Genomic DNA, 15,054 nt, shown 5'->3' on the forward strand with positions numbered 1-15,054 from the left:
ATAGAAGATAATTTCAAAGAACAGATGGTGCCAAATCTTATAGACAATAGAAAAAGAAGAAATACTTCAAAATCATTCTACTTCATCTGGATATACCTGATAGTAAAATTGGAAAAATATATTATTATAAAGGGAAATTATAAACATATTTCACTTATAAATGAGGATGCACTATCCAAAACAACATATTAACAAGTTGAATGAAAAATTATTGTTCAAATAATGTACTTTGGTCAAAATTAAATCCAATTTATGTGAGAATTAGTCACTATTTTCTTTTCTTTACCTTTCCCTCACCCCCTCCCTCCTTCTCTCTTTATTTTTAATTTTTTTGAGACAGAGCCTCAAGCTGTTGCCCTGGGTAGAGTACCGTGGCATCACAGCTCACAGCAACCTCCAACTCCTGGGCTTAAGCGATTCTCTTGCCTCAGCCGCCCAAGTAGCTGGGACTACAGGTGCCTGCCACAATGCCCGGCTAGTTTTTGGTTGGAGTTGTCATTGTTGTTTGGCAAAAAACAGCTGAGAGTGGGCAGTGCCTATGGCTCAGTGAGTAGGGTGCCAGCCCCATATACCGAGGGTGGTGGGTTCGAACCCGGCCCTGGCCAAACTGCAACAAAAAATAGCTGAGCATTGTGGCAGGCACCTGTAGTCCCAGCTACTTGGGAGGCTAAGGCAAAAGAATCACCTAAGCCTAGGAGCTGGAGGTTGCTGTGAGCTGTGATGCCATAGCACTCTACCAAGGGTGACAAAGTGAGACTCTGTCTCAAAAAAAAAAAAAAAATTAAATAGGACATAAACAGCACTAACCATAAAACGATATAAATGGTAGATGGAATTTCATTAAATTAAGTTTCTATTCATTAACTACACCATGAAGAAAATAAGACCACAAGCCCCAGAGGAAAAAAACATACTTAAAATACATATGACAAAGTACTCTTCCTAGAATATATTTGAATTGGTATTTAAAAAAAGAGGATATACACATGAAAAAAGCTTATATAAAAAGTTTACTTTTGGGTGGCGCCTATGGTTCAGTGGGTAGGGCACAAACCCCATGTGCCGAAGGTGGCGGGTTCAAACCTGGCCCCAGCCAGCTAAAACAGCAATGGCAACTGCAACAAAAAATATCTGGGCATTGTGGCGGGCACCTGTAGTCCCACCTGCTTGGGAGGCTGAGGTAAGATAATTGCTTAAGCCCAAGATTTGGAGGTTGCTGCGAGCTGTGACACCATGGCACTCTACTGAGGGTGACAGAGAAAGACTCTGTCTGAAAAAAAAAAAAAACAAAAAAAAACCGTTTACTTTCATTAGTCATCAGAGAAATATAAATTAAAATCACAATGTGCTTACCAACACCAGAATGTCCAAAATGGAAAAAAAAAAAAAAAAGACATACTATTCTAAGTTTTGGTGGGAATTTTCTTTACACTTCTTCCATACTTACTTGCCAGGGCCCTATCTAATCTATTGCTCTACCAGGTTATGAGCTGGGTGTGAACTGGGAATGTATCATTTCTCATTATACCACCTACATTTTCTAGCACAATTTATACATGATAGACCCTTAGTAAATTTTGAATAGTGTTAAAAAGACTATCTTTTCTTTCTTTATTTACTTTGGCACTATAAATCACTGGGATTCATGGTTACTATTTTTAAAAATATCTTCCAATTTGCATGGTGAAAACTAATATCTTATACATATTTTAATTTGCATTTTCTTGATGACATGTAAGATTGGATATTTTTTCATAAGTTCAATGCCGATTTGTAGTTTTTCTACTGTGAATGATCTCTTCATTCCCTTTATCCATTGTTCTCTTGGAGTTGTATTGATTCTTTGGTATTGGTACAATAAGATTACCCTTTTCTTTCATACCTGACCACTGTAGCAAAGGATCACTGTCTTCTGCCTCAACAAAAGGGGAATGAGTGCCTGTATTTTAGTTCAGAGAGCACCAGTAAGGATATGATGAAAACCTAAGTCAAGCAGCTACACACTTCTGAGATATTTAGAACTTAAAGTTAGACTCACATCACTTACAATGAAACCTCAAAGAATACAAGATAACATGGCCTAAATCCTGCCATCATCACAACAGAGAAAATGGTGCCACCCACCTGTAGTGCAGGAAGACGACTTAGCTGGCTGGGAATTACTTTTAATGAGATCATTCCTTTTGTTTCTTTCTATTAAAAAAGAAAAGGTAAATAAAATTCTAAGGAAAACGAATTAGGTGATTTGTGGTTTCATAAAGTCATTTCCCGCTCAAGGCCCCAGTTTTATCCCATCAGCCATCTTTACATTTTGAGATTTTGCAGGGCAATTCTTCTTCTTCTTTTTTTTTTTTTTAAGAGACAGAGTGTCACTTTGCCACCTTCCATAGAGTGCCATGGCGTCACAGGTCACAGCAACCTCCAGCTCTTGGGCTTAGGCGATTCTCTTGCCTCAGCCTTCCAAGTAGCTGGGACTATAGGCACCCACCACAATGCCTGGCTATTTTTTTTTTTTTTTTGCAGTTTTTGGCCAGGGCTGTGTTTGAACAACCCGCTACCTCCTGCATATGGGGCCAGCGCCCTACTCCTTTGAGCCACAGGCACTGACCACACCCAGCTATTTTTTTGTTGCAGTTTGGCCAGGGCCGGATTTGAACCCGCCACCCCACCCTTGGTATATGGGGCCGGCACCCTACTCACTGAGCCACAGGTGCTGCCCCTAATTGTTCCTTTAATACAAAAATATAAGTGCCCCAATAAGGAAGCACAACAATATGATATGCTAATTCTATAATCCTCTCTTAATTTATCAACCAGAATACTTCTGTAGAGATTCATCCACCCTAATTTACTATCTGGTACCAGTGGAACAGTTCATGTAAGAAAGAAAGGGTAAATGCTTTCCTTTCTTTACCATTTTTCAAAGAAATAAATTGGTTCCTTCAGATGCTTTAATTAGCTTATATAGGAACATGTAAATATATGTGTGTGTTAGATAAATACAAGTAACCTACTTCACAGCTCTCTTTTAAAAAACTCTTCTGCCTTGGCTGGGCGCAGTGGCTCACACCTGTAATCCTAGCACTCTGGGAGGCTGAGGCGGGTGGATTACTTGAGCTCACGAGTTTGAGACCAGCCTGAGCAAAAATGAGACCCCATCTCTACTAAAATTAGAAAAACTGAGGCAAGAGGATCGCTTGAGGCCAAGAGTTGGAAGTTGCTGTGAGCTTTGACACCACAGCACTCTACGTAGGGCAAAAGCTTAAGACTCTGTCTCAAAAAAAAACAAAAAACAAAACCAAAAAAAAACTCTTCTGCCTTCTGCTTCATAGCTTACAACAACCTCCAACTCTTGGGCTCAAGCAATCTACTTCCCTCAGTTTTTCTATTTTAGTAGAGACTGGGTCTCACTTTTGCTCAGGCTGGTCTTGAACTTGTGAACACAAGCAATCCACCCTCCTCGGCCTCCCCGAGTGCTAGGATTACAGGCATGAACCATTTTGCTTGGCCTCTTTTGCTTTTTACATTCATTTGCGAAGATCTTGTCAGATCTATTCTGATTGTTTATTTCCTTTCTTCTTCTTGCTCTGGGATTCCTTTGTTCGTTTTCTGTTTCTTTTCTTTTCTTTTTTTTTTTTTTTTTGAGACAGAGTTTTATTTCATCAGCCTTGGTAGAGTGCTATGGCATTATAGTGCACAGCAACCTCAAACTCTTGGGTTCAAGCAATTCTCTTGTCTCAGCCTCCCAAGTAGCTGAGACTATAGGTGCCCACCACAATGCCTGGCTATTTTTAGAGACAAGGTCACACTCTTGCTCAAGATTGTCTCAAACATGTGAGCTCAGGCAATCCACCCGCCATGGCTGCCCAGAATGCTAGGATAGATACAGGCGTGAGCCACCCCACCAGGCCTGTTCTTTTTCTAGTTTCTTAAGGTAGAAGCTGAGGACACTGATTTGAGACCTTTCTTACTTTCTAATACATACATTTAGTGCTATGAATTTCCCCCTTGGCACTGCTTTATTGGCATTCCACAAATTGTGAATGTTGTTTTCATTTATATTCACTTATAGATATATTCTAATTTCTTTTGTAATTTCTTCTGTGACCTATGGGTTATTTTGAAGTGTGCTGTTCAATTCCCAAATATTTAGGGATTTTGCAAGCATCTTCCTGGTTTTGATTATTTATTTATTTATTTATTTATAGACAGAGTCTCACTTTTTTGTCCTCAGTAGAGTGCTATGGCATCATAGCTCATAGCAACTTCCAACTATTGGGCTCAAGCAATTCTCTTGCCGCAGTCTCCCAAGTAACTAGGACTATAGGTACCTGCCACAACACCCGGCTATTTTTTAGAGACGAGGTCTCGCTCTGGCTCAGGCTGGTCTCAAAACTGTGAGCTCAGGCAATCAACCCACCTTGGTCTCTCAGAGTGCTAGGATTACAGATGAAAGCCACTGCACCTGGACTTGATTTCTAATTTAATTTCACTGTGGTCGTACAATACACTTTGTATGGCATGAATCATTTTAAATCTGTTAAAACTTCTTCTATGACCTAACATGTGGTCCATCTTGGAGGATGGATATTTCTTGTGTCTTATGGAACCATGTGTACTCTGGTGTTGCTGAGTTGAGAGAGTTCTGTGTGTGTACGTTAGGTCATGGTGGCTGATAGTGGCATTTGAACTTTCTATACCCTCAGTGATGTTCTGGGATACTTGTTCTGCCACTTATTAAGAGAGGATTAGTTGGAATCTAGCACTTTAATTATGAATTTAACTTTTTCTCCTTGAAATTCTACCAGTTTTTCTTCCAAGTATTTTGTCATTAGGTGCATGAACATTTAGCAGTGGGGCTGTTTCAAGAGGCAGGGCAAATCTGGTCTTATAGACTTTTTTTTTTTTTTTTTTTGTGGGTTTTGGCCGGGGCTGGGTTTGAACCTGCCACCTTCGGCATATGGGACCGGCGCCCTACCACTTTGAGCCACAGGTGCCGCCCTGGACTTTTATTTTGTTAAGAGTGAACCATATTTCAATTGATTTGCAGAATAAAAATTACCTACCATTGCCTTCTGTAGCTGATCTACTGAATGATTAGTCACATTTGTGCCATTGATCTCTAGGATCTCATCCCCCACGTGAAGTGAGCCTGCCATGAAATGAAAAATCAATACACAAAAGAATAAAAGTTCAAACCAGCGCTTTCATTACAACTAAAGATAGCACAGAAGAGAACCCAGTCTTTCAAGCATGTTATAGATTGTATAACGTACTCAAGATTGAAAACATTCAACCATGAGAGACGGGAATGCCCTTTTGAATCCCTTGATTCACTTCAAGACTATCTCATTCTCCTTGACCTCCAACAGCAAATAAAAGCATCTCACCCTTAATTTCCTGGAACGAGAGTAGCTACCGATTCCAGGAGACTATGACACACATGCACACACTAAAAAGAATGACAAAGGCAAAAAACTCAGTATTCATCACTCACTAGCAAGTTCCATATTTCTTTGTTGTTTAGCTAAAACCCCAAAATGCTATCAGATGGTAAACTTAATCAATGTTTAGATTCTATGTAAACAGCTGGTACCTATATTTGTGTCATCTTGGATAATAAAAAAAATATCTTGGCCAGGCATGGTGGCTCATACCTGTATTCCCAACTCTCTGGAGGCAGAGGCAGGAGGATTGCCTGAGCTCAAGAGTTTGAGACCAGTCTGAGAAAATTTGACACCCCGTCTCTACTAAAAATAGAGAAAACTATCTGGGTGTTACGGTAGGTGCTTGTAGCTCCAGCTTGTTGTTGCAGGTGCTTGTAGTTCCAGACCTTTTGCCAAGGTATTTTAGCAACTTGACAAAAATGCACGGACGCTGAGGCAGGAGGGTCATGTGAGCCCAGGAGTTTGAGGTTGCTGTGAGGTACACTGACAATAACACTCTACCCAGGGTGATGGAGTGAGACTCTGTCTCAAAACATACAAACAAAAACAGAACACAAATATGTGTGTGTGTGTAAATTAGAAAGATTTTTTAAAAAGTAAGTTTAAAAAAGTCTTAAACATAAAAAAGTGGAGTTAATGGAGTAGGAAAACTACCTCCTTTTGAACAACCATAACCCCAATACTAGGAAAAGTCTCATGCAGAGCTCAAAGTGTGGTAGAAACCAGGTGGCCAAATACAGGCTATCATCAGCTCCTAAAACCAGGCTCTATTTTAATGTATTATTCTGTTCTCTCATCACCCCTCAAAGTAGGTTTTACTAAGTGATGCATCTGAAAATTGATGGCACTTTAAAAATGAGGAAATATAGTAATTAATTATAATTAATTTTTGAATATCTGTTTTCTCAGTTAAACTATTAGCTTCACTGGGGTAGAGATAGTCTGTTTTCCTCACTGCTACGTATTCAAAGTCTAATGCAGTGGGTGGCATGTTGTAATTGCTCACAGATTGACTGACTAGAAAAATATTAGTATACATAGCTTTATGAGGTGGCTCAGAGGGAGAGATAGTGGCACTGTGGAGGTCATCCCGATATCTTATTATGCAATTATTACTGCACTGAACAGGGAATAATAATCTCTAGATAAAACATGACAGAGGACCTCTCCCCAGAGTACCTTGTCTATGAATCATGCCGCCATGAAGAATTCTGGCCACTGTACAGGATTTTTTTTCATTCAGCTTCAGAGTGATTCCCTGAAATAAAGGCAATGACACTATAAGTTTTATATTAAGCTCTTTCAGAGGTTATTTTTAACACAATTTAAAGTGATTTCTCGGGGAAAATATTTTCTTTTTTCTTTTTTTTTTTTTTTTTTTGAGACAGAGTGTTACTATGTCACCCTCAGTAGAGTGCTGTTCACAGCTCACAGCAACCTCAAACTCTTGGGCTTAGGTGATTCTCTTGCCTCAGCCTCCCAAGGAGCTAGGACTACAGTCACCCATCACAACGCCCGGCTATTTTTTTATTGCAGTTGTCATTATGGTTTGCTGGCCCGGGCCAGGTTTGAACATGCCAGCCTCAGTGCACATTGCCAGCACCGTAACCACTGTGCTACGGGCACCAAGCCACTCAGGGAAAATATTTTCAAGCCGGGCGGCTCCTATGGCTCAGTTGGTAGGGCGCCGGCCCCATATACCGAGGGTGGCGGGTTCAAACCCGGCCCCGGCCAAACTGCAACCAAAAAATAGCCGGGCGTTGTGGCGGGCGCCTGTAGTCCCAGCTGCTCGGGAGGCTGAGGCAAGAGAATCGCTTAAGCCCAGGAGTTGGAGGTTGCTGTGAGCTGTGTGACGCCACGGCACTCTACTGAGGGCCATAAAGTGAGACTCTGTCTCTACAAAAAAAAAGAAAATATTTTCAAGCCATACCCAGCATAGTCCTCAACTAGAACAGGCATAAAGCCTGCTATGAGGAGGAACCAGAGATAGTGACAACCAGTGATTCACAGGACAGTAAGTGGTGGGTGACAATACAACAAGGAATTACCATGGGCTCCTCTGTAACCTTCTCAAACTGTATGAGTCGTACTTTCCGCACCTCCTGCCCCTTGGCCTGGGCAGGGCTACCTGGGGCAGCAGAACCATTGGTGTACATGTCCTCAGTTATAGCATTCAACTGGTGTGACACAGCCTGTAAGGTCAAAAGACAGCGACATAGGAAATAAGGACCAAAGGGCCACAGTTCATCCCTAATGTGTAATCCTAAAATCCAGAAGACTCCGAAAACTTATTTCATAAATTTGGCTTCCAATCTCCTTTGAATGGCTGTGAAACTGTTTGTTACCTTTATTCATCCAACTTAAAAGACATGTTTATATGGTTTGCTGCAGAAATGGTATAATATAACTTGAAATATTCTGACTCCTAAAGTTCCTCAGGCTCTAAGGGTTTGTGGTAAGTGGTTGTGTACCTGTATTGTGTAGTTGTGTACACTACACCAGAGATCCAGGGTGGATCTAAATGAATTCATGATGAGGAGCGCCAGAAGGGGACAAATGCAGAGGGAGAAGAAGGCACAAATGATAATAGCCATTCCTGTTCCAAACAATGAGTGCCTCTCTGGTGACAGGCACACGGGTGAGCACAAGACCTCCTCTCTTCTTTACTACTTTGGGCAACCTGATGCTCTAGGTCACACAGCCGTAAACGTAATTCTCACAGATCATCTCTTAGGCTGCGAAGATAAGCTAGTATCTGGAGAATTAGGCACTTAGGACTAGGGCCTGGACCAGGATGATAACAATAATACCAGCGGAAACCAAGTGGCTATCTGGAAATGCGATCACTACTACCCCTCCCATCATTCCAAGACAACATTGCCACTGTGGTCCCTTCCCCTAATCTCAAACACAGCAAAGCTGAGTGACTTACAGTACTAGAGAGCAAGACCTCTTTTTTTGAGACAGTCTCAAGCTGTCACCTTGGTTAGAGTGCCGTGGCGTCATAGCTCACAACAACCTCAAACTCTTGGGCTCAAGTGATTCTCTTGCCTCAGCCTCCCAAGTAACTGGAACTAAAAGTGCCTGCCACAATGCTCAGCTTTTTTTTTTTGTTGTTGTTGTTTGTTTAGTAGGCCCGGGCCAGGATTGAACCCACCAGCCCCAGTGCATGTGGCCGGCACCCTAACCACTGAGATACAGGAGCCCAGCCAACAGTGAGACCTCTTTATCATAAATCTGAAGTAATTTAAGGCGCTATGGCAGGAAGACAGACAAAAAGACTGATGTAACAGAATAGAAACTGCCGAAACAGGGTGGCACCTATGGCTCAATGGGTAAGGCACTGGCCCCATATACTGAGGGTGGCAGGTTTGAACCCGGCCCCGGTCAAACTGCAACAAAAAAATAGCCGTGCATTGTGGCAGGCGCCTGTAGTCCCAGCTACATGGAAGGCTGAGGCAAGAGAATTGCCTAAGCCCAGGAGTTGTAGGTTGCTGTGAGCTGTGATGCCACAGCACTCTATGGAGGGTGACAAAATAAGACTCTGTCTCTACAAAAAAAAAAAAAAAAAGAAGAAGAAAGCAAGAAACTACAGAAATAGACCTATACTTATATGCCCAGCTGATTTATGATAGAGGTGACCCTGCTGGATCAATCAGATAAGCCTGTGGAAAAATATGAATCTTGATCTCATCCCATATGCAAAAAACAAATTTCAGATGGACTGTAAATCCAAACGTGAAAGGTGAAACAACCAAGCTTTGAGAAGAAAACATAGGAGATTATCTTGACAATCTTGGAATAGACAAAAAAGTCACAAGAAGGCTGGGCGCCATAGCTTATACCTGTAATCCCAGCAGTTGGGAGGCCAAGGCTGGTAGATTGCCCTGAGCTCATACATTTGAGATCAGCAGGAGCGAGACCCTCCCCCCTCTTCTAAAAAGGTAGGCACCTGTAGTCCCAACTACTTGGGAGGCTGAGGCAAGAGGATCACTTGAGGTTGCGGTGAGCAATAATGCCACAGCACTGAACCCCAAGGTGAATAAGTAAGACACTGTCTCACAAAAAAAAAAAAAAAAAAAAAACCTGGAAAAGTACAGCATTATCGGAGAGTAAAATTTAACAAATGATCCTCCTCCTTTGTTGGAATAATGGGGACCCGTTCACTGTCTATGGCGAATGTATTTTGCTCTGTAAGCCTATATCTTGCTCTTACTCTCTAAATTTATCCTTTTCTCTCTCAATAAACTTTCCTTCATGCTTGCCTTAAAAAAATTCACAAGTTGGATGCAGTGACTCATGCCTGTAATCCCAGAACTCTGGGAAGCTGAGGTGGTTGGATTCCTTGAGCTCAGGAGTTCTAGATCAGCTTGAGGTAGAATGAGACCCCATCTCTACTAAATATAGAAAAACTAGCTGGGCATTGTGGTAGGTGCCTGTAGTCCCAGCTACTTGGGAGACTGAGACAGGAGGATCACTTGAGCCCAAGAGTTGAGGTTGTTGTGACCTATGATGCCACAGCACTCTACTCAGGGTGACAGAATAAAATTCTGTCTCAAAAAAAAAAAATTAACTAAGGACTTCTTCTTCTTTTTTTTTTTGAGACAGAGTCTTATTATGTCACCCTCAGTAGAATGCCGTGGCATCAGCAACCTCCCTCTCTTGGGCTTAAGTGATTCTCTTGCCTCAGCCTCTCAAGTAGCTGGGGCTATAGGTGCCCACCACAATGCCCAGCTATTTTTTTTTTTATTGCAGTTGTTTAGCTGGCCTGGGCCAGGTTCAAACTCGCCACCCCTCGGTGTATGTGGCTGGCCCCATAACCACTGCGCTACAGGTACCAATCTTGACACAGGATTTCTAGCCAAAATATAAAAAACTCTTACAACTCAGTAACAAGATGACAACTCATAAGAAGATGGACAAAAGATTTGAACAGACTCCTCACCAAATAAGAAATTAAAAAGTGCCCAATGTCACTGTAATCAGTGAAATACAATTTAAAACCACAACAGGATATCACTACACACCCACTGGGATGGATAAAATGGAAAAGACAGATGACATCAAGTATTGAGACTCTCATACACTACTGAGGGAATGTTAAATGGTGCAGCCATTGTACAAGGCAGTTTGGCAATTTCTTACATAAATTTATGGTCCAGCAATCCCACTCCAAGGGCTTCCCCCAAGAGAAGAGAAAACGTGTCCAAGGACTTCACAAAGCAGTCCACAAAAGGACTCGATGTTTATGGCAGTTTTATGTTCACAACAGCTAAAAATTAAAAGCAACCCAGGTGTGCATCCACAGGAAAATGCATTAACCAACTGTAGTACATCCATACACCAGAACATGACTCAGCAATGGAAAGGATCAAACTGCGAATATATGCAACAATGTGCATGAATCTCAGAAACATAATGTTGCCTGAAAGAGTACATAGCATACCATATAATTTATATAAGATTTTAGAACAAGCAAGACTATTGTGAAAAAAAAAAAAAAGAAATCAAAACAGTGGTTGCCTCTTATGATATAGGTAAGGGACTTGCTTGGAAAATCATACTGGGGTGCTGGGAATGTTTTATATAATGATGGGAGGTTGGATTACACAGGTGTATGTATTTGTTAAAAGTCATCAAAACATGTACTTTAGTTTTGTGCATTTCAATGTATGTAAATTTGACCTAAAAAAACAAACAAACACATACTGAACTTCTCTAGCCAATGATAAGCATGCTAAAGCTTTTATGGGTGAAGTGCTCAACTTATTTGAAATGACAAAAACACGATGGATAGAAGGATGTTTTTTGGATAGACATGTGATAAGGTAAGTATGGCAACATGTGAATAATACAATCTAGGAGGTGTGGCTACATGGGTGCTCCTGCAAAATTATTTCATGTTTTCAGTAAGTTTGAAATTTTCAAACAAAATATTGAGGGGAAATGGCATTAAGAGAGTAAAAAGGCAAGCCATGGAGTGGGGAACTGAATCTCTCTCATGCTCTGCAGGTGGGCATGCCAACTGGGGATAACTGCACTGGGGCTCTCCACCAAAGGTGGCCACAACCCAGCCATTCCACTTCCACTCAACACAGACAGATAGCCATGTGTACCAAAAATGCAGACAGCAATGCCATCATAGCCAGCACTCTTTTTTTTCTTTTTGAGACAGAGTCTTACTATGTCACCCTGGGTAGAGTGCTGTGGCATTACAGCTCAGAGCAACCTCAAACTCTTGGTCTTACCAGTGGTTCTCAACCTTTCTAATGCCAAGATGTATTTCCATTGTTACAAAGGGGTTGCGACCCATAGGTTGAGAACTGCTGGAAGTGATTCTCTTGCCTCAGCTTCCCAAGTAGCTGGGACTATAGGCGCCTGCCACAACACCCAGCTATTTTTTTGTTGTAGTTGTCAGTGTTGTTTAGCAGAGCTGGGCCGGGTTTGAACTTGCCTACTTTGGTGTATGTGGCCGGCGCCCTAATCACTAAGCTACGAGTGCTGAGCCAAATTTTCATTTTTAAACTTCACCAGCCACCCCAATAAAGTTCTTTATATTTTTCTCCAGACTAGAATCTGATCTAGCATCATGCAGTTTTCACATCTTTTAGTCCTCCTTAACTTGGAAAAGTTCCTCAGACTTTCTTTGTCTTTTTCCACCTTGCCATTTTTGAAAAGGACACATCTATTGCTTTGTAGATGTCTCTCAATTTGAATTTGGTGTTTTCACACAATTAGATTGAGGTTATGCACTTTTGGCAGGAATCCAAGGGATGTGGTGGTGTGGCATTCTCAGAGCAACATTAGTCTAAACCTGGATATACCCCCCAAAAGTTCATGAATAGTAGAATGGAAAAACTGTGGCACAGCCATTCAATGGATACTCCACACCAATGGAATGGGTGGCTACTGCTATCCCACAACATGGATAACCCACTCTTTTCTTTCTTTCTTTCTTTCTTTTTTTTTTTTTTTTGTAGAGACAGAGTCTCACTTTATTGCCCTCAGTAGAGTGCTATTGTGTCACAGGTCACAGCAACCTCCAACTCCTGGGCTTAGGCGATTCTTTTGCCTCAGCCTACCGAGTAGCTGGGACTACAGGTGCCCACCACAACACCCAGCTATTTTTTGTTGCAGTTTGGCTAGGGCCGGGTTGGAATCCGCCACCCTCGGTATATGGGGCCAGCGTCCTACTCACTGAGACATAGGCACTGCCCAACCTACTCTTTTCTTGAAATGCCGCCTTTTCAGTTTCTTTTGCTGGTTCTTTCTCAACTTACTGATCTATTAATGTTGAAGTAGCCCAGGGCTTGGGGTAAGAGCTATTACAAAGGGGAAGACCAAGTGTAAACTTCTGAAAATCCTCCCTGCCCATGCCAGATAAAATATTAAATCAAAAACCATTTGTCCAACTAGAGAAGGAAGAACAGGCCTGAGCTTGGTTTATAGAAGGGTAAAGGCAAATCTGGTATTTGGGTACCAGCCACACCCAGGGGTGACCCTCAAAGACATCAGAGATGGAAGATCTCAATAGGCAGAGCTGTGGAGCAGTGCACCTTGTCACTACTTTGTGAGGAAGTAGAAGTGACCCCAGATGGGACTATATGTATTCCTGAGCAATGTTCACTGGCCTACCCAAGGGAAAAGTTCTGGAAGATGGAAGACACATAACACAAGAATGCTCTCTATAAAATCACATAAAATAACATTTTAACTTTAATTTATTGTATCCTTTCTAAGTGGCCATTAGAAATTCTGATAAGATAGTGAGGTTTAAAGTAGTGTTAGTTATTGGATGACCTCAAATGAGGGAAGTACTGAGAAAAAGAAACTATCTCATCTAACAACTAAACTTTAAAAAACTCACATGACATCAAGTCATATGGCATTGCTGTTATAACAAAATTGTCTAAGATAGGGTTATATTCAGGGAATTGAATTATGATATCTGAGAGGACAGAACTTCACAGAACTCTAAGGTACTCTATAGTAGATGATTCAATGATAATGCTAATATTCTGTATGGGAGTGCTGAGATACACTTAGAATCCTTAAATATATTGCTAAATAAAATGTTCGGCATGCAAAAGTTTCATGTATTCCTTCATTTTTATGTTCCAAGGATTAATTTCTATTCAGGCAATTCAAAGTCTATTATTCTTTAAAGCTCTACAAAGGATAATGCTTTTAAGGCAGGAAGAAAAAAGAAGGGCCAGACCAGGCCAGGAGCATCTATCCTAGAACTTGGCCATTCCAATTGCAAAAGGGGCTGGGAAAATAACAATTTAGTCGGGCATCTTGTCAGCCAAACAAGATCAGGGATCTGTCAGTGAGAAGTAGGATGTTGGGTCACCAACCTCTTATAATAATATAAAAATCATTTACCAATTTTTACTTCTTAGAATCCATTTGTAGACAAATCATGACATAATTAAAGAACAGAGTGTAAATGTCAGCACCATGACATTTACATGACAGAAGTTGAAAGGTTTAAAAAAGGGAAAAAAGAAATGAAAGAAATGGAGAGTCGAAAGATAGGATCTACATTGGTTGGTCAATAAATGAATTAATAAATAATTTAAAGTTCCAAGGTAACCAACAATGCAGAAGTTGGAAAGTGATGGCCCACAAATCTGTTCCTCAAAGCATCACCTGTGGTGACCTGAGACCATGTGGTTAAAACTCTGCCATAGATACATTGGAAGAGCATGAAATCAAATATTTAACAGGGCCAAGAAAACTGGAAGAAAACCAGCATTGAGTTAGAAGGAAGGATTCCTTTTCTCAAATTAACCACCTGTACTGTTTTTACCACATGCATATATTATTAGCTGAATGTAGGGAATGGGGAATTCAAGGACCACTGATTGAATGCTATGGAAAAATGATGAGCCCAAATCCCAAATTTCTGCCTCAAAGTATGAAATGAAACAGGACTTTCCTTAACTCTGACTTAAAAATCTCTTATTACTAGTAATTGTGGGAAAACTAAAGACCAAACTGAAAAATGAATTCTGTGACTTTATCAGCATTTAACTACTACTGTCCTGGTAACTACAGTAGTATGTAAGTGGTTATAAAGTCTAGAAACACAGATCATATTATTTTATCATGTGCTGTAATGTACCATCAGTGAACCATTTATGAAGATTCATCTGTGTTTCCTGGCATGGTGGGCCCCTGAATGTTCTAAAGAATGACAAATTGAAGTCTTAGCACACAGAATACAAAACGACCTTTGAAAGGAGGAAGAAATCTATATGCAGTATCGTCACATGTTCATAGTGTACCTAGAAGAGGAAGATAACCGGCACTTTATGTCATGTTCTTATTCAGCCTTATTACAATGATTGTTTTTTAACATGTCAGCCATTAAATTAAAGACTCAGCAAAACTTACTCGAGGCAGAACACATTTCAGTCAGAAAAGTTCAAGAGCCACTATCACAAAGGTTGGTCTTTCAAATGTGCTTATCCATCAAGACCTTCCTGTTTGCGATAACTATGACTAAGAGTCACTATCACAGTTCCCAGAAGTTGCAAATGATGACTAAGAAAAACGGAAACCTCCAATGTGGTAACTCAAGAATCAACTCCCAATAGTAAGG

General features: G+C 40.9%; 1 protein-coding gene across 1 annotated transcript in view; it reads right to left on the reverse strand.

The window, feature by feature from the left end:
• Window positions 1–15,054, reverse strand: part of MPP1 (MAGUK p55 scaffold protein 1) — a 41,917-nt gene that overhangs the window by 13,864 nt on the left and 12,999 nt on the right. Inside the window, exons 2-5 of the mRNA XM_053579375.1 lie at window positions 7,496–7,639; window positions 6,627–6,705; window positions 5,067–5,152; window positions 2,125–2,193 (exon numbers count right to left, since the gene is read on the reverse strand). Of these exons, the coding sequence (XP_053435350.1) occupies window positions 2,125–2,193; window positions 5,067–5,152; window positions 6,627–6,705; window positions 7,496–7,639 (378 nt within the window). The remainder of the gene's footprint in view (window positions 1–2,124; window positions 2,194–5,066; window positions 5,153–6,626; window positions 6,706–7,495; window positions 7,640–15,054) is intronic.

Source organism: Nycticebus coucang, chromosome X (genome assembly GCF_027406575.1).
Source record: "Nycticebus coucang isolate mNycCou1 chromosome X, mNycCou1.pri, whole genome shotgun sequence".
NCBI classification, from domain to species: domain Eukaryota; kingdom Metazoa; phylum Chordata; class Mammalia; order Primates; family Lorisidae; genus Nycticebus; species Nycticebus coucang.